The sequence below is a fragment of the Oncorhynchus masou genome, chromosome 14, assembly GCF_036934945.1.
Source record: "Oncorhynchus masou masou isolate Uvic2021 chromosome 14, UVic_Omas_1.1, whole genome shotgun sequence".
Lineage (NCBI taxonomy): Eukaryota > Metazoa > Chordata > Actinopteri > Salmoniformes > Salmonidae > Oncorhynchus > Oncorhynchus masou.
Genome location: NC_088225.1, coordinates 25,530,306 through 25,543,937, shown reverse-complemented (window position 1 = coordinate 25,543,937; position 13,632 = coordinate 25,530,306). Strand labels below are relative to the sequence as shown.

Genomic DNA, 13,632 nt, shown 5'->3' with positions numbered 1-13,632 from the left:
TCAATACTTGGTTGCCACAGTTACTTTTAGAGTAGGATGAAGTTGACTTTAACACGGATCTATGGTCAGTTTTGTATTGTTCCTTTTTAATGGTTAAGGTTAGGATGAAAGTGGGGTAAGCTGATTCTAGATCTGTGCCTATGTGTAACTTCTACCTAGAGCACTTACCTTTCAGTCCATGGTTCCTCAGCCAATCAGCCGAGGAGCTGGGCGGGACACCTGGGGGCTTGATGCTCAGGGGGACATTGTGATTGGGTGGTCTGGGGAGCGAAGGAGAGAGTGAAAAGCTGTCCAACTCTGGGGAAATCTGGGGGAGTACAGTAACAGGAAAGATTCACTAAAAGGTTTATGTTAGATGTTCAAGAAAATGCTGTACACACAGACACCAGCACTGACACACACACACACAGAGTCCATTCACCTGCTGTCCCACCACAGTGACAGTCATGTCCCCCAGCCGTCCCTGACGCAGGGCCTCAGTGTGTCCCAGTAGCTCTCTGGCTGCCTTGATCTCTGTCCACAGCAGCTCCAAATCTGTACTGCTGTCTACTACACCCTGATACACACACAGACACACACCACACACACAAACAGCAGGGAAAGTTATTTTTGACCACAACACACTAAAACACAAACCCAAATAGCACAGTCAGGACAGACAGGTTACCAGGGAAGCTGAGAAGATGTGGTGGCGTCCCTGTGTAACTTCAGCTAGTCTCTTTACAGTTGCCTGTTTGAGGCAGAGACACAGTGAATCATTGACCAAACTTTTCACAGGTTAGAAAGTTTAGTAAATCTGTCCCTCTATTAATAAAAACACATGATTGTTGGTGACCTGAAGGGCCAGCAGTTTGACTCACAATGGTCAGAGGGCTAATGCTACAGTAGGACACCACATGGATCAACAACGTCCTTCCCAAAATGCTTTGTCCTACGTAATCAAAGAGGGCATCTGCGGTCTGGTCAGGGCTACAGAGAGGAAAGGAGAGAAGTTAGAGGAGGAGGTACTATCCTCAAACACAGGGGACTTGTTACTTGTTATGTGGAAGAATAACCCTGCTTTCTGATCGGTCTCTTTATAATGACATCGTCATAACCCCACTCTCCGATTGGTCTCTTCAAAAATACATAATCATAATCCTCCTCTCTGATTGGTACCTTCACAATGACATGCTAACCCCGCTATCTGATTGGTCCTTTCATCATAAGATCATCATAACCCTGCTCTCTGATTGGTCATCATAACCCTGCCCTCTGATTTGTCCCTTAAAAATGACATGATAATAATAATTACATTGTCATACACCTGCTCTCTGACTGGTCATCCTAGCCCTGTTCTCTGATTAGTCCATTCATATTACATAATATAACCCAATGTGTAGATAGTGTACAACCCAATGTAGTTATTGCTGTACTTTCATTGTCAGTCCCACTACATCACTGTCCTGTTGAAGTTGATTCACCTGGAGCCCAGGACGATGACCAGGGAGTCAAGCTGAGTGCAGTCCAGGCCAAGGCCTCTCTTCAGGGCCTGTAGGAGGTTACATCCCCCCCTGGCTCCCAGCTCATCCACCCAGCCACAAGCCTCCTGCAGTCTGGAGCGAGAACAGGCCACAGAGACACAATCTACTGTAGAAGGCAGCATAAACAGATCCACTGACAACGAGTCAGCCTACAGAAACTAGCAGTTTAGGTCTATTTCAAGTTCATGTTCAATTACACCCACACAGCAGTCAATACAGACTGAAATGCATGAGCACACAAATGGTATGGCTCTATCTAAAACATATTGATAAATGGATAAAAGGATGGAAAGACATACACTTGAAGTCAGAAGTTTAAATACACTTAGGTTGGGGTCATTAAAACTTGTTTTTCAACCACTCCACAAATTTCTTGTTAACAAACTATAGTATTGGCAAGTCGGTTAGGACATCTACTTTGTGCATGACACAAGTCATTTTTCCAACAATTGTTTACAGACAGATTATTTCACTTATAATTTACTGTATCACAATTCCAGTGGGTCAGAAGTTTACATACACTAAGTTGACTGTGCCATTAAACAGCTTGGAAAATTCCAGAAAATGATGTCATGGCTTCAGAAGCTTCTGATAGGTGAAGTCAATTGAAGGTGTACCTGTGAGTCAATTGGAGGGGTACCTGTGAGTCATTTGGAGGTGTACCTGTGAGTCAATTGGAGGTGTACCTGTGAGTCATTGGAGGTGTACCTGTGAGTCATTTGGAGGTGTACCTGTGAGTCATTTGGAGGTGTACCTGTGAGTCAATTGGAGGTGTACCTGTGAGTCATTTGGAGGTGTACCTGTGAGTCAATTGGAGGGGTACCTGTGAGTCAATTGGAGTGGTACCTGAGGACGTATTTCAAGGCCTACCTTCAAACTCACTGCCTCTTTGCTTGACATCATGGGAAAATCAAGACATCAGCCAAAACTTTTGAAACAAAATTGTAGACCTCCACAAGTCTGGTTCATCCTTGGGAGCAATTTCCAAACGCCTGAAGGTACCACGTTCATCTGTACAAACAATAGTACGCAAGTATAAACACCATGGGACCACGCAGCCGTCATACCGCTCAGGAAGGAGACGCATTCTGTCTCATAGAGATAAACGTACTTTGGTGCGAAAAGTGCAAATCAATCCCAGAACAACAACATAGGACCTTGTGAAGTTGCTGGAGGAAACAGGTACAAACGTATCTATATGCACAGTAAAACGAGTCCTATATCGACATAACCTGAAAGGCCACTCAACAAGGAAGAAGCCACTGCTCCAAAACCAACATAAAAAAAACCAGACTATGGTTTGCAACTGCACATGGGGACAAAGATTGTACTTTTTGGAGAAATGTCCTCTGGTCTGATAAAACAAAAATCGAACTGTTTGGCCATAATGACCATCATTTTATGTTTGGAGGAAAAAGGGGGAGGCTTGCAAGCTGAAGAACACCATCCCAACCGTGAAGCACAGGGGTGGCAGCATCATGTCGTGGGGGTGCTTTGCTACAGGAGGGACTGGTGCACTTCACAAAATAGATGGCATCACGAGGAAAGAAAATTATGTGGATATATTGAAGCAACATCTCAAGAGATCCGTCAGGAAGTTAAAGCTTGGTCACAAATGGGTCTTCCAAACAGACAATGACCCCAAGCATACTTCCAAAGTTGAATGGCTTACGGACAACAAAGTCAAGGTATTAAAGTGGCCATCGCAAAGCCCTGACCTCAATAGAACATTTGTGGGCAGAACTGAAAAAGCTTTTGCGAGCAAGGAGGCCAACAACCTGACTCAGTTACACCAGCTCTGTCAGGAGGAATGGGCCAAAATTCACCCAATTTATTGTGGGTAGCTTGTGGAAGGCTACCCAAGTTGTGGAAGGTTTGACCCAAGTTAAACCATTTAAAGGCAATGCTAACAAATACTAATTGAGTGTATGTAAACTTCTGACCCACTGGGAATGTGATGAAAGAAATAAAAGCTGAAATAAATCACTCTACCATTATTCTGACATTTCACATTCTTAATATAAAGTGGTGATCCTAACTGACCTAAGACAGGGAATTTTTACTAGGACTAAATGTCAGGAATTGTGAAAAACTGAGTTTTAATGTATTTTGCTAAGGTGTATGTAAACTTCCGACTTCAACTGTATATACTTACAACAATAAGAACAACAAAAACAAAATAGCATTAAGTGTGTATACAGACGTTTCACACAGAACTTGTATTTGATCTATTTGTATTCTAACCCAACACTGTAGCTCTGTTACCTCCTACAGTACTAGATCTGTGTATGTTGTGCTATTTCACTGAGGAAACATGAGTGTATTACTCTACCTGAAAATATGGGCGTCCCCCAAACTATACAGTTTATGTTTTCACAAACCACTGTAGGAATGGACTGTTTTTGTTAAGCACAGATACACTTAACCGTTAGGAATGAGTGATGATCTATGAGGGTATTAAAAGATGGAAAGCTTAACATTTATTTACACTAATAGATACTAAAGTGTTCAGTATGAAAACACATTCTGTTTGTATTCTTTGGCATTGGTGTGGAATACAGCCAGTCAGTCACCACAGAACAGTGCACAGTAGCTCTCACTCTTCCCTGTGTGTGTGTGTGTGTGTGTGTGTGTGTGTGTGTGTGTGTGTGTGTGTGTGTGTGTGTGTGTGTGTGTGTGTGTGTGTGTGTGTGTGTGTGTGTGTGTGTGTGTGTGTGTGTGTGTGTGTGTCTTCCTCTACTAACACAGGCACAAACTGTTCTCGCATGTACACACGCATTCCCAAATGACTCATCTAAAATAACACAAGAGGCATAAGAAGCATATTAAAATAGACATTATACCCTAATGAAAATAAACGCAGGAGCGAGCTGAAATAAACAGTGGGCGCTGTGCTGGGTTAGGTCCGTGAGACTACAGGGACACACACACAAAGGCCGTGAGACAGTCCAGCAGGCCTCTCCCCTCCAGCGCCATGCTGTTACATCAACATCCAGAGTCCTCTGGTATCATCATGGAACTTGAGCTAAAGTGACTGGGCAGCTTTTTAAGGATACTATAGCAACATCTGAAAAAGAATGCTATTTTATCCCACCAAAACACTTGAGGGATACATGTCAGTTATAATATCCTCTCAATGGTGAACAACTGGAATACTAGAGTGGACTGGTTTGTGGTTAAAAATAATATGCCTGTCACCCCTCTGGGTCAAAGGTGCAATCTGTAGTTTCCTTTCTGGTTAAAGAAAACTACTTGGCAGGTTGACAGGGTACCTAAATGTATAGCCACGGGAAGTAGTTTGGGGGAGGGGCTGGAAAAATATTTTGCCCACTCTGCTGACTGATATTTCGGTCCGCTAATATAGGACTATTAAAGGCCCAGGGCAGTACTTTTCTGATTTTTCCAAATTATATTTTTTATAATATATATTTTTTCAACAACAAAAAACATTCAAATTTTTCAGGGGGTTCTGCAGCACCCTCAGCACCCTACTTCCTGCGGCTATGCCTAAATGGTGTGTGTATGTGTGTGAGCATGGATTATTTCAGCATTTAGTCTGATGGCCACAGGGGACAAAAAGGTTATGGGATACACCTTTAAAGCACAATGTTATGACCTCGATGACCTCTCTTAGGACTTCTCACCTGAAGGTGTTGACGTCTCTGGGGCCGTCCCAAAGGCTGCTGGTCTCAGTACCACAGGACATCAGGTACAGCTGACGCTTACAGCTGAGCTGCTCTTCTATCAGAGACTGACACACACACACAAATCATACACACATAAACACACACATCCAATGCTTGCTGAGAGACAAAGCCCATAGTAAATGAAGGAAATGATGAGGTGAAACTAGAGGTTTAAATGTCTTATCTAGCTCGCCAGTAAATGAGAGGTGAAACCAGGGGTTTAAATATCTATTTATCTTATCAGTAAATGATGAGGTGAAACCAATGATGTATGCAAACTCTGGATTGCTGATGCAATATATTGGCCATTGAGAGGCTTTGAAGCCACTGGTCGGCCATTTTAGCACTACTTTGTAGGAGCAGTCCTCCATAGGAATGAATGGAATTCTACAGTACTTCAATTAAATGTTTCAAGGACAAAATTACATGTATTTAAGAATGTTTAAGTTGTAGTGAGGACACTAATATTAGTATTCTCTAAAGAAATACTTTGAGGTCATTTTTTAAATATAATTTTTCCTTTGTATGTTTAGCACACATGATATAATTTAAAAGTACGCATCAAAGTGTCTGTAATAGAAAACTAATCTAGACATGAATAATTGCATTTTTATAGCTTCCAAAATCTTTTTTCAAGGGAGGAGTACCAAGATGCTGCATGGTAGCTTTATTACACTGGTCCCTGTCAGTCATCCAGGGTTTATAAACATCGCTGGGCGAAACCAGGGGTCTAAATGTATATTTATCTCACCTGTAAATCATAAGGTGAAACCAGTGGTTTAAATGTCTATCTATCTTACCAGGAGGTTCCTCTGTAGATCTGGCAGTCTGTCCTTGGTGCAGTTAACATCTGAGGTGTCAACTATGACCCCTACTCTGGACCCCTTCACCAGCCCAAACACCTGCCACACACACAGGGGAATGGCACAGTTAAACTGTCACTCTGGACACTTTAGGTTGTATAGCAATAGTTATATAGTGTATATGATGATGATGAAGAAGAAGATCTACTATGCCATGCCTTCATACTTCCTTGGTTCAGCCATCTTATTCTGCCATGGTACAGCTCAATGGCCCTGTAGAGTCCAAACAACACATTCATTATCACAAACAGTGGCAGTCACGGTTGCAGCTGTGTGTGTGTGGGTGACAGCACTTGTTTTGTGTGTGTGTGTGCTTGCATGCCCGCGTGGGTGCATGCCAGTGTGTGTATGTGTGCCTGTGTGTGCATGGCACCACATGCCAGTGTGTGTGTGTGTGAGTTTGCACACACGTGTGTGTGTGTGTGTGTGTGTGTGTGTGTGTGTGTGTGTGTGTGTGTGTGTGTGTGTGTGTGTGTGTGTGTGTGTGTGTGTGTGTGTGTGTGTGTGTGTGTGTGTGTGTGTGTGTGTGTGCGTGTGTGCTAAGAGAGGAGTACTCACTGGTACAGCTGGAAGTCAAAGTGAATGAGTGCTGCAGCAGTGATCTCCAGCTGTCTGCTGAGGCCTCCGTCCTCCTCAGCACTGCCACCAATACAGAGAGGTCAGAGCAGGGGACAAGGGCAACTGCTATTAGGTCATAGTTCATACGTGACCGTTCAGGCAGCCTTGCTCAGGCAATAACTTCCCAGATGGGATAAGTTGGATGCATAGGGCATTTGTAACATGGAACGAGCTAGGCGTGCTAGGGACCTGGGCACGTATTAACAAAGCGTCTCAGTGTAAAAGATCTAGTATCAGGTCCATGCTCTTTATCATTATGATTTCATTCAAAACTGATCTTAGATCAGCTGTTCTACTCTGATACTCTTTGTGAACATGGGCCCAGATATGTAAAGCTGGCCCCTGTCACACATACTTGCCTGATCTTGGTGGTCCCGTGTGAGAGGAGTGTTGATAGGGAGAGGCCGGAGCTGTAGAGACTGTGGGTCAGGAGCCAATCAGAGGAGCTCTTCCACTCCGCAGCCTGACCCTGTGACCTCTGGGTTACAGAGAGAAGCACAGACAGTAAGGTAGAGGACAGATATACTTTGAGGCTCAGTCCTACTGACATAAAGTAAGCCTTAGTACTATATACTGTATATAGAAACATTTAGAGGGATACAGACTAAGACATAAGGTAAGCCTATTGCACAGACAGCATTACAGACAGACAGGGGCAATACGGACTAAAACACAGACAGTATTACAGACAGAGAGGGGCAATACGGACTAAAACACAGACAGTATTACAGACAGAGAGGGGCAATACGGACTAAAACACAGACAGTATTACAGACAGACAGGGGCAATACGGACTAAAACACAGACAGCATTACAGACAGACAGGGGCAATACGGACTAAAACACAGACAGCGACGACACAGGCAGTAATAACATGGAGAAAGAACTATAAAGACACAAACAAGATTTACCCCATTACACTGTGGATTCAGCATTAGACACAAACAAACTACAAATCAATTCAATTCAATCCTTTCAAGGGAAGTCTAAACACTATTTATCCAGGTTAGTCTCATGGAGATAAAATGTATTTTTCAAGAGAGAACTTGACCAACTCACCAGTAAGTCCTGTGTTTGGTTGACATGGGTGACCAGTAGACCATCGTCTCTGTGAGGGGCAGACAGAGACACATCTTCCCAGGGAGGGCAGTCATCTCTGAGGGAAGTACTGGCCGCTTCCATCACACCTGTTCACCAATGAACACCCAATAAAAACACACTATAACACCCAATAAAAACACACTATAAAACACACTGTATCTCCAACCTTCATTCAGAATGGCAATATTGTGCATCATGCAACCCTTGGTAACAGTGTGCAACCTGCTGCAGCACCTTTGGAGTGTGCAGCATCCTCATAGGCCGGTGGATTATGAACATGGATAATTGGGCATCACCTCTGATCTAATGACAGACAACACAATATGACACTCTTGACTTCTTCTAAAAGAGTTCCTCAAAGGCATCTGTAAGACCTGCCAAAGTACAGTATCTAGCATCCTCTTTGCACACCCAGGCTGCATCACATCTGGCCGTGATTGGGAGTCCCATAGGGCAGCGCACAGTTTGCCCAACGGTGTCCGTTTTTAGCCCGTGTAGGCCATCATTGTAAATAAGAATTGGTTCTTAACTGACTTGCCTCGTTAAATTTAGGTCAAAATAGTGCAGAACAGTTGGAGACATCAGGGGTATTTAATTTTTTATTTTACTAGGCAAGTCAGTTAAGAACAAATTCTTATTTTCAATGACGGCCTCAGAACAGTGGGTTAACTGCCTGTTCAGAACGACAGATTTGGGGATTTGAACTTGCAACCTTTCAGTTACTAGTCCAATGCTCTAACCACTAGGCTACCCTGTCGCCCCAGTTAGTTAGAAGAGTTTGTAGTGAGACACAGTTCAGACAGAGGCAGTAACCCTGTGAGCTCTGTGGCCACCGGGGAATAACAAAACAGCAGCACAGCACTGTCACAGACTGACTGGGGCTTCAGTGTAATCAATACCCATTGATTCTGTTCATGAAGGATCTTAGCCATGCAGCCATCTGTCAGACACCTGTCCACCAGAGGAGGTGGGAGGAGCTATAAAAGGATGGGCTCATAGTAATGACTGGAATGGAACAAATGGACCGGAAGAAGACATCCGGTTTCCATGTGTTCGATACTGTTCCATTAACTCCATTCCTGTTATTACAATGAGCCCATCCTCCTATAGCTCAGCCAACCAGCCTCCTCTGCTGTGCACAGACTTCCCAGGAGAGGATAAGAAGGGAGGGAGGGTAGGGCCTTCAGATATCTACCACCTGAAGCATGCGCACAACATACAAATACATGCACTAGACGCATGCATACCTGCCAATAGTGCTGAGCGATTAACCATTTTTTAAACGTTTTTTAAACAACTAATTGACCGACATAAATTATTTGAATTCAATTTTGTTCTTTTTTTCTGTGAGCTCCATGAGTTTTTCCAGAGATAAATCAAATCCAGTCTGAACTGTGCGATGTAGTAGTAGTTTCCAACAGGCCAATATTCCAAATAGTTTAACCCATAAAATGTGGTAATGAACTACAATGCCTTATTTACATCGAAGAACTACTAAAATAGAGATTTTGCCAGACAGCATAGGCAGCAGCTCTATAGAGATGATGATGACTTGGAATGAAATACTGAAGTAATTTAGTAAAACAAACGTAATATACACAAAAACTGAAATATTGTATTAAAGTTGAATAACTGATGGTTAATAATAAGCAGTAAAGGACAGTCACTACCATCATGGAACTTTTATTCATTGTTTTATTCTGTTTTGTTACAGCATTCAACCCACATAATGCTAAATGCATTTAACGAAAAAAAAAAATCTAAACCGAAATCAAAACAGTGATTATTTTTTAGTAATCGAATCGAACCGAAACAGAACTGACCTCAAATAACACTAATCATAAAGCACTAATCCCTAAGCAGTACTTGCCGATTTTGTGGATGTGTTTCCATGGTTCTGCGCATACTTCAGGTGATATAAATCTCAAGGCACTAGCAGCTCTTTGAAAAATGTATGTATACCGAACAAAAATATAAACACAACATGTAAAGTGTTGGTCCCATGTTTCATGAGCTGAAATAAAAGATCCCAAAAATAGTCCAAATGCACAAAAAGCGTATTTCTCTAAAATGTTGTGCATAAATTTGTTTACATCCCTGTTCGTGAGCAATTCTTCTTTGCCAAGATAATCCATCCACCTGACAGATGTGGCCTATCAAGAAGCTGATTAAACAGTTGACAGTGCATGACAGAGCAAAAACCAAGCCATGAGGTCGAAGGAATTGTCATAGAGCTCTGATACAGGATTGTGTCGAGGCACAGATCCGGGAAGAGTACCAAAACATTTCTGCAACATTGAAGGTCCCCAAGAACACAGTGGCCTCCATCATTCTTAAATGGAAAAAGTTTGGAACCACCAACACTCTTTCTAGAGCTGGTTGCCTGGCCAAACTGAGCAATCGGGAGAGAAGGGCCTTGGTCAGGGAGGTGACCAAGGACCTGATGGTCACTCTGAAAGAGCTCCAGAGTTGCTCTGTGGAGATGGGATAACCTTCCAGAAGGACAACCATCTCTGCAGCACTTCACCAATCAGGCGTTTATGGTCGAGTGGCCCGACAGAAGCCACTCCTCAGTAAACAGCCTGCTTGGAGTTTGCCAAAAATACATCATTTTTGATTTGTCATTATTGGGTATTGTGTGTAGATTGATGAAGGGAAAAACTATATACATTTTAGAATAAGGCTGTAAAGTAACAACATGTGGAAAAAGTTAAGGGGGTCTGAATACTTCCAGAGTGCACTGTATTTTGAGGGGTATATTGTCTCACATTCCTACCGCCAAAAACGACCAAATGCAAAAGACAACCGGTAAAGTAATGGAAGTTAAAATGTAACGTTATTAAACATTCTGGCTTGTAGATGTGAGCGGAAACTTTGGTGTAAATTCTCATTTATGCCCAATTTCGGGTTTCCAGGCAAATCATTATCATATTCCCAGGATGGCCCGTTTTAACCACATTGGTTTAAGGCATCCTATTCTTAGACGACTCCTTATTTCAAGAAAAATACTACAGAGTTTTTGAAAACATGCGATTAAATTAGATCATTGCTGAATTAGATAGGGTGCAGCAGAGTTTCAGAATCTTGTCATTTGTAAATTGATACAATTTCACCGGCGCGTTCTACCTTTGCTTGCAGGGTCGACCGGTGGACAATCAGAGCGTCTTTCTCAAGACATTCTGAAGACGCAAAACATGGATGTGTCCGACAGGTGCCTCGCGACAGTTTATGCAATCATCGGTTTTGTCTCAAAGCGTCTTATATCGTATATAAAGTTGTACAGATATATTGAGGGTGCTTCGCTGAGAGTTTTCGTGTGGAAAGTCGAGGCTGAGACAGTCGTAACCTACCCTCTTCAATGTTTCTCATCTCCAAGGTGACCGACAATTTCCGATCTGTGCGCGTGAGTGCGCATTTTTGAAAGAGAGCGCATAAAGACCTAGAGGCAGGTAAAGGCATGGAACATAAAATACCTGGAACTGTATTGAAAAGAAAATGTTATATAGATTTAACATCTGAATCAAAAACGTTAATATTTTACCTGTAGAGTAGGCCTAGGCAGACCTAATAACACTGTTCTCAGCCTGGTCTCATAGACTAGACGTAAAATAGTAAATATCAATCTGGGACACCAGCATCAGTATGGTATGTTACGTTTAATAGTGTTGATAAGAGAAATGGTTACTTAAGGCAAAAACAAAAGTAGGATGGTTAGTCAGGCTGGGTGTATAACTTGAACCTCTAACAACCCAAAGATTGCAAGTTTGAATCTCATCAGGAGAACTTTTAGCATTTTAGGTATTTAGCAACTTTTCAACTTCTTACTACTTTTTGCTTCTTTGTAACTACTTAGCATGTTAGCTAACCCTTCCTCTAACCTTAACATTTTTAGCTAAACCGAACCTTAATTAACCCTTTAACCTAACTCCTAAACTTAACCCTAACCCCCAGCCCTAGCTAACATTAGCCAGCTAGCTAACGTTAGCACCTAGCTAGAAATTGTAACATATCACACGTTTAGCACGTTTAGCATATTGTACATTTTGGAAAATTTGTAACATATAATACGAATTGTAATTCATAACATATCATACGAAATGGGTGATGGACACCCACAAATTAATACATACCATACATATCATAGAATGGGGTGTCTCCACGTACAGATTAATATGAAAGACTCAGAGACCAGGTTGCTGTTCTTGGCAGGCATGATCTATTCTGTTTGGCTTCCACTAAAAGTGTAGGCCCAAAGAGGGTTCATATAGCCTACGTTTTCCCCATCCCCTCTGGTAGGCCTATTGGTATTTTTATAAAGTCCATAACCCTGCCATTGTGAACAATTAAATATAATATATGCATGAAATATAATATACTCTTATTTCCACAAGGTGCTTGCTATGCATTGTATCAATGCACTCTATAAAGAAAAGGGTCCTGGGGTATCCTCTAGGGCTTCTTCAAATCGAAACAATGGGGGAACCCCTATAAAGTCTTTTAAAGGGCTCTTATTACTAATAATACGCATAACAATAACACAATATTTTACTTGTCTGTGTTTATTATGATTTTAGTGGCAAAGCAGCGTAAAGAAATCTAAATATGAGGTAAACTCCCAGCAGAGCCCCAAGTCCAATGGGTTTATCCTCTGGCCTGTTGATGTTAATGTGTTGATGTTCTCTGTATCCATAGGCAGAATGATTTTGCAGTGCATGGTGATTGAACAGGTTTCCTGTTATATTCATCAGAGGTGTGGGGAGGGTGAAGTCTGTGTATCCAAAAAATAGTAATTATACAGATATTTAACAAAACATGCACACAACAGTATTCATACCTTGGTTTTTGTGTTAAATGTGAATTTAAAAAACCTGTTTTGATGATGGTTTTCATACACATACCTTGTCCGTATTGTAGAGGCCTATTGGATTTTCATTGAAGAGGTAAGAGAAGAGGATGGTACATGTGATTTGTATAACATATCAATTGGCATACCTTTGTATGCCTCCTCGTCTGTATAACTACAGACACAAAAGTGAGCAGTTCAGTCATCTGCACTCAATACAGCCAGCCTTCAACATATTATAGCCTACAAATTCTTACCTTTTTGTTGATTGATATCCATTGAATTGTGTCCATTTTCTGTTTTAGAAAGATTTTCACAAATATGAAAAGAGAGATGGTATCATTACAAAACAATATCCATTTAGATCATATAAGGGACCAACCTTAAATTGAGGAGATCTTTACATTTCTCAGTTAAGTGCCTGCACCTGCTCTCCTTTCAAATTCAAATTGTCACGTTCTGACCTGTATTTCCTTTGTTTTGTCTTTATTTAGTATGGTCAAGGCGTGAGTTGGGGTGGCAGTCTATGTTTATGTTTCTATGTTTTTTCTATTTCTGTGTTTGGCCTGATATGGTTCTCAATCAGAGGCAGCTGTTTATCGTTGTCCCTGATTGAGAACCATATTTAGGTAGCCTGGGTTTCAATGTTGGTTTGTGGGTGTTTGTTTCCGTGTGAGTGTTTGTCGCCACATGGAACTGTTTCGGTTTGGTTATTGCACGTATTCGTTTATTGTTTTTCATAGTGTTCAGTGCTTTTCTTATTAAAATCGTCATGAACACTTACCACGCCGCATCTTGGTCCGATCCTTACTCCTCTTCAGACAAAGAGGAGAAAATCTGCCGTTACACAAATCATGTTTCAGTTGGGCAGTTAGGTTCCTGCAAGAACCCCCACCAACTAAGGAGGTTCCTCGATGAACCCCACCTCCTATGGGGTTTTAGGAATAACCTTTTTGGGGGCAATTTTCAGTGCCATGAACACTAAGGTTCTTCAAAGA

The 13,632-nt window shown here is 41.9% G+C and overlaps 1 protein-coding gene across 1 annotated transcript in view; it reads right to left on the bottom strand.

Annotated features, from left to right (window-relative positions):
* The window catches only part of vwa3a (von Willebrand factor A domain containing 3A), a 47,459-nt gene extending 34,031 nt beyond the window's left edge, over positions 1-13,428 (bottom strand). The window contains exons 1-12 of the mRNA XM_064985780.1: positions 13,419-13,428; positions 7,750-7,877; positions 7,046-7,168; positions 6,631-6,731; positions 6,231-6,285; positions 6,010-6,111; positions 5,168-5,274; positions 1,464-1,595; positions 861-969; positions 668-730; positions 422-556; positions 169-307 (exon numbers count right to left, since the gene is read on the bottom strand). Of these exons, the coding sequence (XP_064841852.1) occupies positions 169-307; positions 422-556; positions 668-730; positions 861-969; positions 1,464-1,595; positions 5,168-5,274; positions 6,010-6,111; positions 6,231-6,285; positions 6,631-6,731; positions 7,046-7,168; positions 7,750-7,877; positions 13,419-13,428 (1,204 nt within the window). The remainder of the gene's footprint in view (positions 1-168; positions 308-421; positions 557-667; positions 731-860; positions 970-1,463; positions 1,596-5,167; positions 5,275-6,009; positions 6,112-6,230; positions 6,286-6,630; positions 6,732-7,045; positions 7,169-7,749; positions 7,878-13,418) is intronic.
* Positions 13,429-13,632: the final 204 nt, after the last annotated feature.